The 15542-nt window shown below is 37.3% G+C and overlaps 1 protein-coding gene across 2 annotated transcripts in view; it reads right to left on the bottom strand.

The window, feature by feature from the left end:
• Positions 1 to 15452, bottom strand: part of ABH1 (ARM repeat superfamily protein) — a 32661-nt gene extending 17209 nt beyond the window's left edge. The window contains exons 1-9 of one of the 2 annotated variants that reach the window (XM_088124967.1): positions 15082 to 15452; positions 14931 to 14990; positions 14597 to 14653; positions 8111 to 8182; positions 7244 to 7306; positions 6914 to 7090; positions 6138 to 6269; positions 5152 to 5218; positions 2600 to 2799 (exon numbers count right to left, since the gene is read on the bottom strand). In XM_088124967.1, coding sequence (XP_087981093.1) covers positions 2600 to 2799; positions 5152 to 5218; positions 6138 to 6269; positions 6914 to 7090; positions 7244 to 7306; positions 8111 to 8182; positions 14597 to 14653; positions 14931 to 14990; positions 15082 to 15165 — 912 coding nt within the window. In that variant the 5' untranslated portion in view covers positions 15166 to 15452. The remainder of the gene's footprint in view (positions 1 to 2599; positions 2800 to 5151; positions 5219 to 6137; positions 6270 to 6913; positions 7091 to 7243; positions 7307 to 8110; positions 8183 to 14596; positions 14654 to 14930; positions 14991 to 15081) is intronic. The other variant, XM_088124968.1, reaches the window with a different exon arrangement.
• Between the last annotated feature and the right edge of the window lie 90 nt (positions 15453 to 15542).

Genomic DNA, 15542 nt, shown 5'->3' with positions numbered 1-15542 from the left:
CTGGAGCTTCCAAACATAGGTGGCAACAGTGTGGAGAGAGGGACATATAAGGATGCTTCCTCTGTTTTCTGTCATGTGTGTTTAAGGCCCCATGGCTAAGCTCCCAACAAAAGAACTTGATTTTCTTGGGGCAATTCCCATGCCATAGACAAGGGTAAAGGGCGGAGGGTGGATAATCAATATTAGAGCTAAGAATTTTGAGAGCAGATTTTATAGTGAAAGTACCCGAAGATTCTAGGGGCCAACTCCATAGATCTTCCTAGGGGAGGGGGCGCACAATCTGGTTGATCAGATTTGTTAACCTCATCCACTCATCAAACTCTTCCTCCTAGAGAGGCCTGCGATACTTGTGTGTCCATGAGGAGGTGGTTCTTGACCACTGTTCAGCAATAGTAGCTTCCTTATGAGTTGCTAGTGTGTAGAGATTCGGAAAAAGAGAAGATAATGGACCCTGTGCTAACCATTTATCGTTCCAGAAACTGATGTTGCTCCTATTCCCCACCCTGCATACAGCATTGTCCTTTATAAAGGTTGTTAGTGGGGTGATTGCAAACCACGGTCATTTGTATTTAGGATGGGAGCAGGTAGGCCAAAAAGTGGAGCGGGATCCATAGTATTTTGCTGATATGAGTCTTCTCCAAAGATGGTTGGGTTCAGTTTTGTAATGCCATACCCATTTGGATAGAAGAGCACAATTTCTCTGTTTTATATTCCCAATGTCAAGGCCACCTTCATTGATAGGAAGTTGAGTTCTCTTCCAATTAATGGGATGAGAGTTACCATTGCTGTTTCCTTCCCATAAAAAATCCCTAAGGATCCTTTCCAATTTTTCTGCTGCTTTGCCCGATAGTTTGAAGAGTGAAGTAGTATGTGGGAAGGTTGGTGAGGACGGATTGAAGGATGGTGAGTCTCCCTCCTTTAGAGATGTAATTGCTACTCCAACTACCAACGAGATTTTGAAGTTTCTCGATGATAGGCAGCCAGAAGGAATCCTTTTTTAGGTTGCCATTTAGGGGTAATTCTAGATAATTGCTTGGCCAAGTCCCCGATGTACAGCCCCATGCTTTGACAATATTGTTGATGGTCAGAGAGTCGATAGAGATAGCAAAGATACTTGATTTGTTGTAGTTGATGTTGAAACCCGATGCCATCTCGAAAAACTTAATGATCTTGTGGAGGTTTATGACGTACAAAGGATCCTTGTTGGAGAAAAGGAGAGTGTCATCTGCAAAAAAAATAGATGATTTATCTTAATTAACCACACCTAGAGGCATAACCTTGGAGATGGTCATGTTATTGTCCATGTTGAAGCAGCCGACTGAGAGCGTCTGTAATGAGGATGAAAAGAAAAGAGGAAAGGGGGTCCCCCTTGTCTCAGTCCCCTAGTGGCAGTGAATTTCCCTCTTGGCTTTCCATTTATGATGATAGAGAAACTTGCAGTGGAGATACATGCCCTTATCCATTTCCTCCATATCTTCCCAAATCCTTTGTGTTTAAGGACCATATCTAGAAAATACCAATCAACCATGTCAAAAGCCTTCTCAAGATCGAGTTGGATCACCACCCCATCAGATTTTCTTGCTTTCCAATCATCGATAATCTCGTTAATTTCTGATGTCTTCTAATGCTCTTGGGAATTGGAGAATCTTTTTCCATGTGTTTCATCATGGACCACAAGTGACGTGCTCGCATTCTTCATTTGAATTTGGCTGAATAAGAAAGGATGGTTCATGCATGGCTTTAGCATTTATTTCTCTAGTTCAACGGTGTATCATTAATTCTGACTTCCTTTGGGAATGCTTTACTTAATCATTTTAAAGAACTCTCATACATGACCTGAGCATATATATTCCCAAATACTTCCCTGTTCCACTGTTTTAATATCGACTTAATCATTTTAAGCTCCTGAATGAAAAAAAGACCCTGTCGACCCACTGGGCTTTGCTTCAACCCACCATCGATCAAGGTCCTCAAGGAAAGACTTGTGGCAAGCCACAAGTTTTCGAATCTAAAAGGCAGGGACCCCATCTGAAGCTCCATGTTTCTGTTAAGGTTGGAAAATGATCTAAAGTTGGTCTGGAAAGCTCAACTCCTCTGGAATCTTTGAATTTAGTAATCCAATCTGAACTTACGAAGAATCTATCAATAAGGGAGAAAACTGGAGAATCTCTCCTATCAGACCATGTAAAGTTATCGTTGGTAAGGAGAACTTCCATTAAATTGAGATCGTTAATCAAGGTATTAAAGTTCCTCATCCTTTGAGAGATTCTGCCTTCTGAGCTTCTTTCAAAGGGCATAAATATCATATATTAGACTCCATTAGTTATTTGTCCTTTATCGTGATATGATACTCAAATAGTTTGAAGCTCTCATATATGTAAATGACTAGTAGATGGAATAATATTGAGTACTTTCTCATAATATTATGTTAATAAACAATAGTCACCCCAAAAAAAATCTTTTGAAGGAGACCAATCAAAAAAATTTAATCACATGAAATAGAACTCTTTACACAAAGTCTCTTTAACATACCTTTAGTAGATAACATTCACAAATCGATAAAAAATGAAATATATTAAAGTCTCGAAATAAAGAGTACCTCAAATTTGCTTGACGGAAATATATTGAGTCGTCGTATCCTTTGAGGATAAGTTAACTCTGCAGTAAACTTCTGTTTGCCATAAGTAATCCCAGAAAGTGTTAAAGGTGGATCAGGTTGCTCTGGACAGCTGATGGTTCCAAATTCATGAGACTTTCCAGCAACTAGCTGAGCTTCAAAGAGAAGGTGAGGCCTTGGAACTATCACACAAAGAGAAGATATAAATAATAACTGAAAATAAAAAATCTACTAAATAATATGAGAATCAAAAGGAATGACCGATCCACCAATTCCGAAAGGTTAAAGATGACACGCTTGATTGGGAAAATGTGTGAGAAAAAAATTTTCTTCTTAAATATCTTTGAAAATTCAACATAAGAAAAAAATGCATTAAATCTTTCAACTTTTGTATAACTGCACCCAATTATTACCATTATTTTCATCCAAGAAGACGGTGTTGGTTGGAGTCAATATTGCGAGAGAAGTGATTTTACGCCAGGCTTCAGCTCTGGGATGTAAAGCAAAGTCTCTTCCCATCAATTATTTGGGTGTCCCCTTAGGAGGTAACTACAGAAAGGTGTCTTTTTGGGATTACATTGTGGATAAGTTTAGGGCCAAGTTCGAAAATTGGAGAAACCTTGTGCTTTCAAAGGGAGGCGGCTCACTTTGGCTCTCTCTTTTTTTTTTCTTTGGATAAGAAACCGAACTTTTCATTGAGACTAATGAAAACAGAAAACATATACACGGGCATACCAAAACAAAAGCCCTAAAAGAGGAGCCCGAGCTAAAGAAAGGGCTTCCAATCCAAAAGAGGAGCCCCACTTAAACCGAACTTGGGCTCTCTCTGTTTTTAATAGCATTCCCCATTTACGCTTTCGCCATTTTTAAAGCCCAAACAGAGTGGTTATGGAAATGGAAAGGATCGTAAGAAAATTTCTTATGGAATGGTCATGTCAACACCCCAGCATCACCTAGTGAGTTGGATCGAACATCTATGCCAAAGATCTATGGTGGGCTAGGGATAGGTGCCTACAAACAAAGGAATAATGTCCTCCTTCAAACATGGCAGTGGAGATTCATTCAAGAAGAAAACCCTCTGTGGTAACGAGTGATCTCGAGTATTTATGGTAAAGATCCCCACGATTGGCTGCCTTCCCCTCCTAAAGGGACTCCTAAGGGGAGGCTGTGGGAGGAAATCTTCAAGCTGAGTACTTCTTTTATGAGATTTTTATCTTTTAAGGTTCGAAATGGGCAAAGAATCAAATTTTGGAAGGACACTTGGTTGGGAAGCCTCCCTCTAGAAATCCATTTTCCAAATTTGTACAGAATTTCAACAAAGAAAGACAGTACAGTGGCAAAGTGTTGGAATAGTGAGCAAAATGATTGGAGCTTGGGCTTTAAAAGAGGAATCATGGAAAGAGTGCTGAACAGTTGGATGCGTCTGGAGATGCTAAATTCCTTTAGATGGGGTTTGGGGGAAGACAAGGTTGAGTGGACTTTGGGAGGTGAGAAACCTTTTACCACTAACTCCACCTTTCTCAAGCCAACGGAAGTTACCCCGCTCTAAAGTCCCCTCTTATAAATCTAATTTGGAAGTTCTCTTGCCTTAAGAAGATCAAAGTTTTTTTGTGGAACCTTGCTTATAGAAGCCTCAATACTCATGAAAAGTTGCAGAAAAAACTTCAAAATTGGGCTTTATCCCCCTCGGCATGTTCGCTTCGCCTTAGTAGCAAGGAGACAATCGACCACTTGTTCCTCCATTACAAATTTGCCTCAAAGTGCTGGTCTTTTTTGATGAAGGAATGCGGTTTCTCAGGTTGCCTTCCCCGTTTGATAGATGATTGGCTTGTTGAAGTGGTTCAGGGAGGCTCTCTAAAAGGGAAAGCCAAGGTTCTTTGCAGTTGTGCTAGTAGAGCTTGTCTTTGGAGTATTTGGAAAGAAAGAAATGAAAGAACTTTCAACGATGAGTCTACTCCTTTTAATATTTCACAATATTTTTTGTGAAATGTACAAATTACTACAGCCTCTTGGTGCCTTACTCATTGGAGATTATTTTGTAATTACAATTTAGCTTTACTCTCACTCAATTTAAAAGCTGTGATGTGATAGTTTTCTAGGAGGGCCTCCTCGACCCTTGCCTGTAGACTGTCTCCTCCTTTTGTTTTAATATATTTTGTTTCTTATCAAAAATAAAAATAAAAATTTTGGGTGGACAAATATAAACTTGCTAGCTAATTTCCATCTAAAGAAGATATTAAACCGATCAAAAGTGACATTAAATTCTTGCAACTGAGTGATCTCATGTTCCACTGAGAGTATCTCTCAAAGGCACCAAAGCATCTAACAGGAATATGAAAGAAAATATATGATTCTTGGTGTAAATAGGGTTCTCACAATTATTATCAAACTAATCAATCATGGTATTTACTTACATCACTTCTATATACTCCGATTGGAACAATTTCCCTTCATATATTTGTAAGATAAGATATTGCGTCGTAAAAGGAACAGAGTAAATAATCATATTTAGGCTCAAAGTTAAAGAAAATCACCACTATCCACTTTCCATCCATCACTAGATAGCACTTGTATACGACCCCATAAATCTTCTAAAAAATCCTGTAAAACACCACCAAAAGAAAAATATTAATGTAATTAATGTTGCTAATGTCATTACAAAAATGTGACATGTTAGACAAAAAAACAAACTTTATCTATTTTAAGCTCTGGTGGAGGCAGAGGCATGGGGAGGAGGGAGGAGGGAGGGAGGAGGGAGGGGTAGGCAGGGAAGGCATGGTGGGAGGTTTTTCTCCATGGACTGGTTTATTATGAAAATTCTTTTACTATTGTTTACAGTAATTTGTTCAGTTTCTAAAGGCCACTGGTTTTTAGCTAGTAGCCCGAGTTGGGTAGTTAGTTGGGGGTTGTTAATCCTGAGTTAGTAGTCCATTGGCTGTATTTGACTTCCTAACTGCCATAAAATAACTGAGATCCTGTTGTCAATCATTTACGTTTTGTACTTTCTGCTTCTAAAATATAATCTTGCTTATGAACCATTCTTTTGTTATGTTTTTATTCTTTTAAATCTCTTATTGAAATCATAGCTAAATTTGAAAAATAAACAACAGGCTTTTAGATACTCTTATTTTTAGTTTTAAAATTTTGAATTTTCATTATGATTTCTAGAGCATTTTAATAAATGTATATTAGAAAAAAATCCTTAGTTAACAAGCTTAATTTAAAAAATTCGAAAAACTAAAAACAAAATCATTGTCAAACCAATTGTGTTTAGTTCAAATCATGACCATTTACATACGCAGTCCATTAATAGAAGGAATATTCTCCAACTTAAATAACACAAGTTTTTCTTATCACATGACAGATTGGACACCAGCACGCCTTTATTTATGACAGATATGACTAATGGGCTTGTCAGATAAAAGAAACAGTCAACCTGAAACACAGATTTCCAATTAAGTGGAAAAGCTTAGAATGATGATAATGAATAATCACAACTAATCAAGCAAAAAAGGTATACCTTCTCATTAAGAGTTTTCTCAACTTCACCATCATCCTCAAAAAAGGATAAACCAGTGTCGAAGGTGTGCCTTCGGATACTTAAGTAAGCTTCTACTCCAACCATAACTCTCTCGAGCTCTTCAGGAACTTGCTGCATTTAAAAGTGAGTTATCAATAGTAGAGGCTCTATGAATAATTCTTTTAGTGCAGTCAACTAGGAAAAGAACCCAATTTTCTCTCAAAGTTAAGAGAATAAAGGAGGGGAGCACAGAGAAGGAGAAGAAATTAAATAACTATATCAAGATTTCTAAGTGTGTTAAGACACCAGTGTGGCCCAAACTAAGATTGCCACATTGAAAAATGGAAAAAAAAAAAGAAGTATTTTCTTTTAAAAACCATGAAACAGGAAGTATTGAATGAAATGCAAAACACAAAAGTTTCTTATTAAAAAAAAGTATAAAACACAAAAGTGAGAATATTATCAAATATGACTTTAATGTCTCAAGCCGAGTGACCCTAGGTCAAACCATGACCACTTGGTTTAATCCAAGGGATTTCACCAGATCTTCAAAAGTTATTTTTTAAAAAAGATGTTTTACATTATTAGAAAAATATTCTAGTAACTATACAAAATTATACGTCAGAGAAAAGTTCTTTCAGTAGCTGGACCTGTTAAAGTACATAAAAAGTAAATTACATCAATACAAGGCTCAATTACCTAGGATATAAATCCAATTCAGAACAAGAACATGAGAACAATGTTGAGAAAGGTGTCCAGAAACGAAACAACAATACCTCAATCAGTTCAGCTCCTCCCCAAGGAAAACAAGATAGAATGCAAGTAATGTAAAAGTCCGCGCGTGCCTGCCATGCGGGGTTTCCCTTCTCTTCATCCACTGTCGTGGCAGCTGAAGATAATAATGTTTCAAAAACAACAACTAGAGAAGTGGATAGCAGGACTTTACTGCTCATCTACGTAAGACAAAAAAAAATGAACCCACTTAAAAAGTCAGAATCTATTCTTGAGATGGAAAAAGAAAAGTCTAAGATGTTAAGTTTTCCAAATCTAGAAAAATGACAATAACTCAGTCATAAAAAAATATATCATTAATAGCAAAACCATACCATTGCAGTAAGAAAGCGTAACAAAATCCGGATCCTGTGGCAATTTCCAGAGTTTAAGGCATCCTGAGAATGAACTAAGAGTAAGACAAAATATCTCCGATGAAATGATTGAAATTTGAATAGTAAAGATAATAGTCAGACATCCCAAAAATATTCAATTTATTCCTCTTCTATGATTGGCACTAACAGAAGAGTAATCACATAACAAAGAATACTTACCCTAAATTGCACCATGCTTAAGCTAGTTTAATTAGCAAGAATTGAAAGTTGCACCATCCAAGACACCGAAATCAAAATATGTTTAAAATGTCCAACCACCATAAGAGAGGAATTTAAGGAATGCCCAGTAAAGGTAAAAGCAAGAAAAGATGGCATGAACGCTTTACCTCACTATAGTTGAAAATTTATTAGAATAGAATAAGATGTTTAAGGATGCATTGAAGTGGTTTTCGGGGGTATGACTTAAAAATCATACAAGCATGAGTAGCAGTGACTTGTCAGGGAACAAGTAGTGGAAGTCAATCATGATGTCAAGTAATTGGATATTGTAAGTTTTTGACACTGAGGTGTATTAAATTTTGAACATTAAGGGTTTGACGTTCTATGGCTATTATTTTCTTTGCAAATTTAAACCATATATAGTTTTTAAGACTTTTTTATATAAGAGTGTCCCACCTAGCTCTAAGACAATAACAATATCTCTTTGTCCCTTCTCACCTTAAAAGCAATTAAGAGACTTGTCACTTTGAGGTAATTGGATCAAACTTTGAGGGGATGGGTGATTGTGGACATAGGAGTTTAGAAAGGAAAGAATTGACGCACAAGGAATGAAAGCACCTCAACCATTTGATCTTTGAAATTGCTAACCTGAAAATTTGTATGAGTTTGCTCCACAATTTTCTTCACAAAGTCTTCATTTTCCAAATTCATCAATCCAATCTGTATACACAACAAGATAGACATATGTCACTATAACAAACTGAAACAATCACATAATATATTTTTCTAAGGAAACTACAACAATATTGAAAATTATGTGTACTGCCATGAAATACGTTAGAGGGAAATAAAATTAGGCTATGTTTACCTACATCAATATAAATTATAAAGGAATCAAAAAGAAATCAATTGAAATAGTATAAATAAAAATACAACATTATGTCTACTGAAGATTTATTAGGAAAAAATCACAGTTAGACAAATTCTCTTTGATTTAATTTAGGAAAATTACACTTTTGGTCTCTTAGATTTTAGTTTGGGTATTATTTTAGTTTGGGTTTTGTTTGATTCCTAGAGTTTAAAAGTAAACTTCAATCGTAAAAGTTTGAGAAATAGTTCTAAACGATCTCTGAGGTAGGGGTGAACAAAAAATTCCAGAAAATCGACCCGTCTGATCAAAACCAATCAAGCTAATGTCGGTGTCAATTTTTTCAAGGTCAAACCCGATGTCAAAAAACCAAAAATACCAACCAACCTATAAATTATTTTTTAAAAATTAATTAAATGTGAACTGCACAGTGTGCAATGTGCTACAAATTATTTCAATCTGCAATACCGCTCTGAGAAAACCAATGGCATTGTTGGTTTTCACAAAATGGTAAATTGTTTTTTTTTGGTCTTTTTTATTTGTTTGAAGTTTGCACCTCTGCCCTCTCACCCCTCCCTCTCTCTATCTATTCTTCTCCCTCTCTCTGCTCTCCCCTTCTCTCTTCTTCCTCTCCCTCTCTCTGTCTATCATTCTCTCTCTCTGTCCATTCTACCCAAAACAAGAATTGTTCCTAATTTTGTGGTGGGATCAATAAGTCAAGAACAAGTTATCCCATGGTAAAGCAGCAACAGTAATAAATATGAGAATGATTTATGTTCACTCCTTTCCACGCTCGATACATATATGTATCCTTGAGCCATAGTTAAAACCAAGTGGTATTCACAAGGTGCAAAAGTTGCTCCAACATGCGAATCATAATTAGATATCTTTTGTGACAAAGCAATTTCCTCCCTTTTCTTTGAGGCATCTACAATAAGTAAATAATATTTTCAAGGAATTTTGAAATTTTTTTTTTTTTGAGAAACGAACTTTTCATTAAGGTAAATGAAAAAGAAGCATATACAAAGGGCATACAAAAACAAAAGCCCAGGAGGAGGAGCTCTAACTAAAGGAAAGGCTTCCAATCAAACCCAACTGATACAAAACAACTTTGAAACAGAATCCCAAAAAGAGACATTTAGTCTAATCAGGTCCCAAACCGACTCTCCATCTCTCTCCACCCCCTAAAAATTCTATTGTTACTTTCCAACCAAATTCCCCATAAGATAGCAAAGAAGGACACCTGACACAAAAATCTCCCTTTCTCGCGGAAAGGAGGAAACAAAAGCACTTCCTCAACCATTGCATCCCAATCTCTATGACGAGCCCAAGAAACCTCAAAAAACTCAAAGAAACGGCCCCAAATGCTCTGAGAAAAACTGCAGTGCCAAAATATGTGATCAAGATCCTCTGATTCTTGCTTGCATAGAAGCACCAATGTGGCCCCATAGAACGCACCAAGGAATTTTGGAATGTTGCATGCTACAGAGCCTCTAGTAGATATTTATTTTGAGCTTTTTCCAAGATATTCCTCTATTCTGAAAAAAAGAGGAAAAAAAAGTTGTCCTTGCATCACAATCCAACTTCCAACAGGAGGGGGATCATCCCACGCTAAGAAGCTATCATATTTGTCCATATGAAAGTACTGATATTGATCCTTTTTCCACACAATGCAACCTTCAGCGGCCAGTAGCATAGTTCATGACAAGAGCAAGATTTAGGATGCAATAAGAGCTAAGACATTCTCAATAAGTCCTTTCCTAGTTAACGCTTTATTTATGAGAAAACTAAATTTCCTTGAGATGAAATGGAAGGATACACAACAGAAATGCAGAAAAGATGAAAGCCCAAGAAAGAAGGAGCCGATAAAAAAAATAAAAAGCTTACAAACTACGTACGTAATTACAAAAGAAGGCTTCAATTTAAAATAATGAGAAATAAACAATACTCACAAAATTCCAAAGTAACTGAGACCTAAAGAGAGGCATGAACCTAGCTACGACCTAAACCTCCTCCCAAAGCTCTCCACTCCACTAAAAACCTCCATGTTCCTCTCAATCCAGATATTCCATGAGATCGCAAAGAAGTTCGCACACCAAAGAGCAGTCTCTCTAACTTGAAATGATGGATGGAATAGGATCTCCTACATCATAGTCCTACATGATCTATTACGAACCATCTAAACCTTGAATGCCTCCAAACAACTGTTCAAAATCATGAAAGTAAACTAACAACTCCAGATAACATGCTCCAAATTGAAACCTCCTTACACAAGCTACACCACTAAGACCCAAGAAAATAAAAGACAATCTCTGGACACGGTCAATGGTGTTAATTCTTTGATCGGAAACCAGCCAAGCAAAGAATCCAACATTCTTAATCTTGAGAATACGAACCTTCCAAAGCCAGGAGAAAAAGGACAGGAGGTAAGAACCAAGACCAAGAAAAACTAATAGTCAATGCCATAAGCTCTGCATAATTTTCTAAGGCTGCCAATAGTTTATTATCATTTTTTCTTACATGAAGAAATAACATTAAACAGGAGGAGGAAGGAGACAGAAAAGAGAGGGATAAGAAACTCCCCAAAGGCCAAGGCAATTACAAAAGAAACATCCCACTTGACTAAGATTTAAAGAAAAAAAATATAATTAAATAAAGCTTTGAATTGAGTTGTAAATGAGGAGAGAAATATCTAACAAGAAACCAAATGACATCAAACGAAGTGAAAGAGTTCTGAAAGATCCTCCGATAAACCAAATTCTCCAAAGAGCAAAAAAAACAACGAAGCACTGAACAATCTAGCTTGCAACTTTCCTTTTAAAAGTCTTATAAAAACCTGTCCTTTTGAAAGGATGCACGCATAAGAACTCAAGAGTTGCATTCTTGCAACTTCTAGGAAAGCATCAAGCAATAAAACCACATGCAAGGGGATTATTCCAACAACCGATAGCAAAAACACACCAAAAAAAAAATAATAATAATAATAATTAAAATTTAGATTTAATCTTCTTCTGAATGAGTCAAGCTTTCATTGAGAAACATGAAACCTAACTGATAATTTCAAAGTGGTTTAGTAATTGAAGCCCATAAAGAGGTACTAAATCTAACAACTCCACTTCTCTTCTCAGCGACTTCTCCACTTCTCCACTCCACACTACAAGCCCAACACAAAGGAGGAATGCCTCTAAAGACGACCTAAGGTGTTAACTCTCCCATACAAAAAAAAAATTGTCACGTAAAGGATTTGATCTTCTTTGGGATCTTAACCTTCCAAAGACAAGAGAAAGAAGGGGCATTAGGAGGGGATGAAGGGATACATAAAATTTGGAACAAAAGTTACAAAAACATCCCCTAAAAGGGTGGTGCCCAAAAGAGAACATCCCTCCTCTCCAGACCCATATGAACATTACCCAAAAGGAAAAGAAAGGTAGACACATCCACGTCTCCCTATCCGATAAAGGATGGCGGAAGTCTAGCAATAAAGAAAAATTAGAACCCGAGAAAGGCATAATAGAGACCACCGAATGCAACATTTTATCAAAAAGGTGATCCAAACGAGGGAACAAGCCACAAAGGGACTTATCTCCTACTCAAAAATAATTCTTTGTACCTTCTTCAAAAAAGCATTTTACAAAGAACAAGGGGAAACCTGAAGAAATAGCATTCCTAGGACTTCTTGAATAACCTTTAGACCCGCAAGCCGAGACCCACTCAAAAGGGTGCAGATTGTATTTACTCACAATGATCGTATGCCATAAAGCATTCAGTTCCTTAGAGAAACACTACAGTCATTTGGTCAACAAGGCTTCATTACGCAACCTAAAGTTACCAATGCCCAAATCCCTGGAGCCAAAGGCCGTGAAAAAATCTCCCACTAATCAACTACTTCCATAATTCTCAAGCCTTTTATGCACCAAAATGAGAACTTAAAATAGGGAAAGGGAGTAGGTCGAAATCCCACTTAGGACTGACGGGATGAAAGTTGATCTTCCCCCTTAGGCAAGAAAGCCTTTTTCCAAGAAGAAAGGTTCTTTTGAACCTTTTCTAAGACAGGCTTCCAAAGCGTCAACCTCCTCAAATTGCTTCCCAAAGGGAGGCCGAAGTAAGAGAAAAGAAAACTACTCACCTCAAAACCCACCAAAGAGACCTAGGTGTCCAACTTCGAAGAGTCACAATTAATCCTTGAGACCAAACTGCTCACAAGGCGCACCCCAATTAGCAAGGGCATGGGGCCTTGCAGTGTCACCTATCATGAGGTCTTGTGTTAGATCATTTGGGTGAGCTTCATTGATGTCTCCTAGGTTTGGGTATTGAACAAGCACATTTGCCCCCAGGGTAAAAAGGCTAAAAGAGTTACCGATTCTGAGTCATCCAAAAATCCCAAAGACCAAACATTTTCTTCTATTAATCTTGAGGCCTGAAATAGACTCAAAGAACAAAAGAAAACCATTAAGATTAATGAAGCACTACTATTGGCTGGAACAAAAGAAGAGAGTATCATCAACCAAGAAATGGAGGTGAAAAAGATGCATACTATCTCTTTCCACCTTAAACCCCTCAATAGCACCCTTCTCCACTCCAATTTAGACCAATCTGCTGAGGGTTTCAACCACCAAACTAAAGAGGAAAGAGGAGGGGGGTCGCATTGCCTAAGACCTATAGAAGCAAAAATCTTACCTCTAGGTCTGTCATTGTTTAGCTCTTTGGGGAGGGTTCTCTCTACCCTCTGCCTTTAGGCTGTCTCACTTCGGGATTTTCCCTCTTTTAATACAACTTTTTGATGTTGTTTATCAAAAAAAAAAAAAATACACTCCACCAAGCCCTCCATTTAAACCCAAACCCTTTCTTCCAAAGTACCTCGTCCAAAAAATCTTAGTTAACATGAACATAGGCTTTTCCAAAATCTATCTTGCAGATCACCCCTTCCTCATTCTTCTCTCTATAGTCTTCAATCTTCCGGCCAACATTTTGACGATTATCTTATAAAGACTCATAACCAAACTAATCGACCAGACGTCCCTGACCCTTTTCACTTCCACCTTTTCAGGGATAATACAAACATAGTTCTCTCATTCATGGAAGCATGTAAAGCATCATAACCCCTATCTCATAAAATTCACTGAAAACCTTCCAAAGATCCTCCTCGATGCACTCCTTGAAAGAAGGCCATAGTGAAATCATCGAGTGCAGGGGATTTATTTCTATCAAACCGAAAAACCACCCTTATGATTTCATCCAAAGTGAAGGGGCCTTCTAGGCCTTCCTTATCCGAAATGGGACACCATTGCAAGTCTTCTAGGAAAGGTACAGAGAAAGGGGGAGGAGCATAATTGCTTGGAAAGAAAGAGACAATCTCCCTCTCTCACCACCTCTCCACTGTCGTTCTCTAAAGATTCAATGAAGTTCTTGTTCCTACTTCCTTTGGCAAAATTATGAGAAAGAGTGGAGTTGTAATCTTAACTAGACTGCTTGCACATAATGCACCGATTAGGATCGAGGTTGAGCAAAGGAAATATTCTTTGCAACTTCACACAAGTATTCATACCTTCTTGAAGAAAAGTCCATGTTAAAACCTTAATTTTCTTTGGAACCTAGAGATTCCAAATTTTTTCATGAAACATAGATATCTATGGATGCTCATATGGACCCTTTTTTTCACAAAAATAACTTGACCTAATTAACATTATCAAGAGATCTGGGATTTTGAAAAGCAATGGTTGCATGAAGCATGAGACGTCTAATGTACATAGCCAAAAGGTCGACCTTGTATCGTGAACTATAGTAAAAGATTTGGAATTGCCACATTCTTGAATCTTACTTCTATTATAAATAGATTCCTAACAAAATGAAACCTCAAAAGCTTCCTTTTTCTATAAGAAACTGAAACATGCAATTTTGTAAAATCAAAATAACGAAATATAGGAAAAGGAGAAATGCCTAGCCAATGTAGCTATAATGTCACTCTCCAATTGGCACGAACGATACTTATTTTTTTTTGGGATAAGAAGGCACAAACGATACTTAGAAGAACAAAAAAAAAAAACAATATCACAAGGAAGACTATTGCATTTCATAAATTTGAATCTCAAGTTCGGCATTTTGAGGGAAACATTTAGAAACTTTAAATATTTGTACAATTGTACAATAACATGAAACAAATAATTGAGTTCTAGATCACACAATGTAACAACATAAGCCAATCCACGAAATACATAAACTTAAAGAAGGATATGCACAGGAGGTTTGAAGGATGTAGTGTACTTTACCAGTGTCCCGTACAAAGGAATCTTATGAGGCAATTGTTCAACACATTGCAGAAGGAACTGTAAGACGATTAAAAAACAGAGTAAATACCACAAGCATACAGTAGTTAGACACAACTCGCACTTGACATGAACGGATACGACTCAAAATTAACCAACAGAAATGCTCAGATTACACGTACAAGTAATAAAGTAGATAGCTCAATATACCCAGGAATAAAGCCACGCGAGATGGTAAACAACTTAACCAGTATAATTCCATTTAATACAAAGACTGCATTTTTCGCCAACAACCAAAGAAATTAAGAGCAATAAATGTGTAGAAACAAGTAATTACGGGCAAAATTTCATCTCCATAGTGATCCAGCTCCCGCCGAATCGCAGCAAAGCACGTCTCCTGCAAATGGCCGATAAAAATCAACGACCCAAAGTCGAGTGCTAGAGAGAAAATGGGAAGGAGGGTGAGAGAGAGAGAGAGAGAAACGGACAATATGATCTTTGAAGTCGGAGGAGGTGCCATATTCCGGGGACTTGTCGCCAATTCGAAGAAGAAGACTCTTCCAGCTGCTCATTCTCCGTATAAGCAGGAAGGAAGTCTTGGAGAGGGAAGATTATGAGATGGGGAAGTGGGTTCGAATTAACACACGGCCCACAGGACTGTAGAAGCAGAGGAGCTTCGGAGGTGGGAAAAAATGGGGGCCTTTAGAGAGAGAAGTGGGAGATTGAGAATGTTAGCTTCGAGGAAATAACAGGCTTGAAAACAGAGGGGGGATTTGAAGAGTTTTGGGATTTAAAATTACGCACTTCACCCAAACCCTAGAATAATAAACAAATGGCTCATGGTAGTAGATACAGTGAGTTTTTTGGGATATCAGTGCAAGTAGCACAAAATGGATTTTTATCCCTTTTGAGGACTTAAAACAATGGGTTTGATTAGTGATATGAAAAT

The sequence above is a fragment of the Momordica charantia genome (genome assembly GCF_013281855.1).
Source record: "Momordica charantia cultivar OHB3-1 chromosome 6 unlocalized genomic scaffold, Mcharantia_2.0 BLBB01000006.1, whole genome shotgun sequence".
NCBI lineage: Eukaryota > Viridiplantae > Streptophyta > Magnoliopsida > Cucurbitales > Cucurbitaceae > Momordica > Momordica charantia.
The sequence above is the reverse complement of the archived record's forward strand: the minus strand, read 5'-3'. Positions and strand labels throughout refer to the sequence as shown.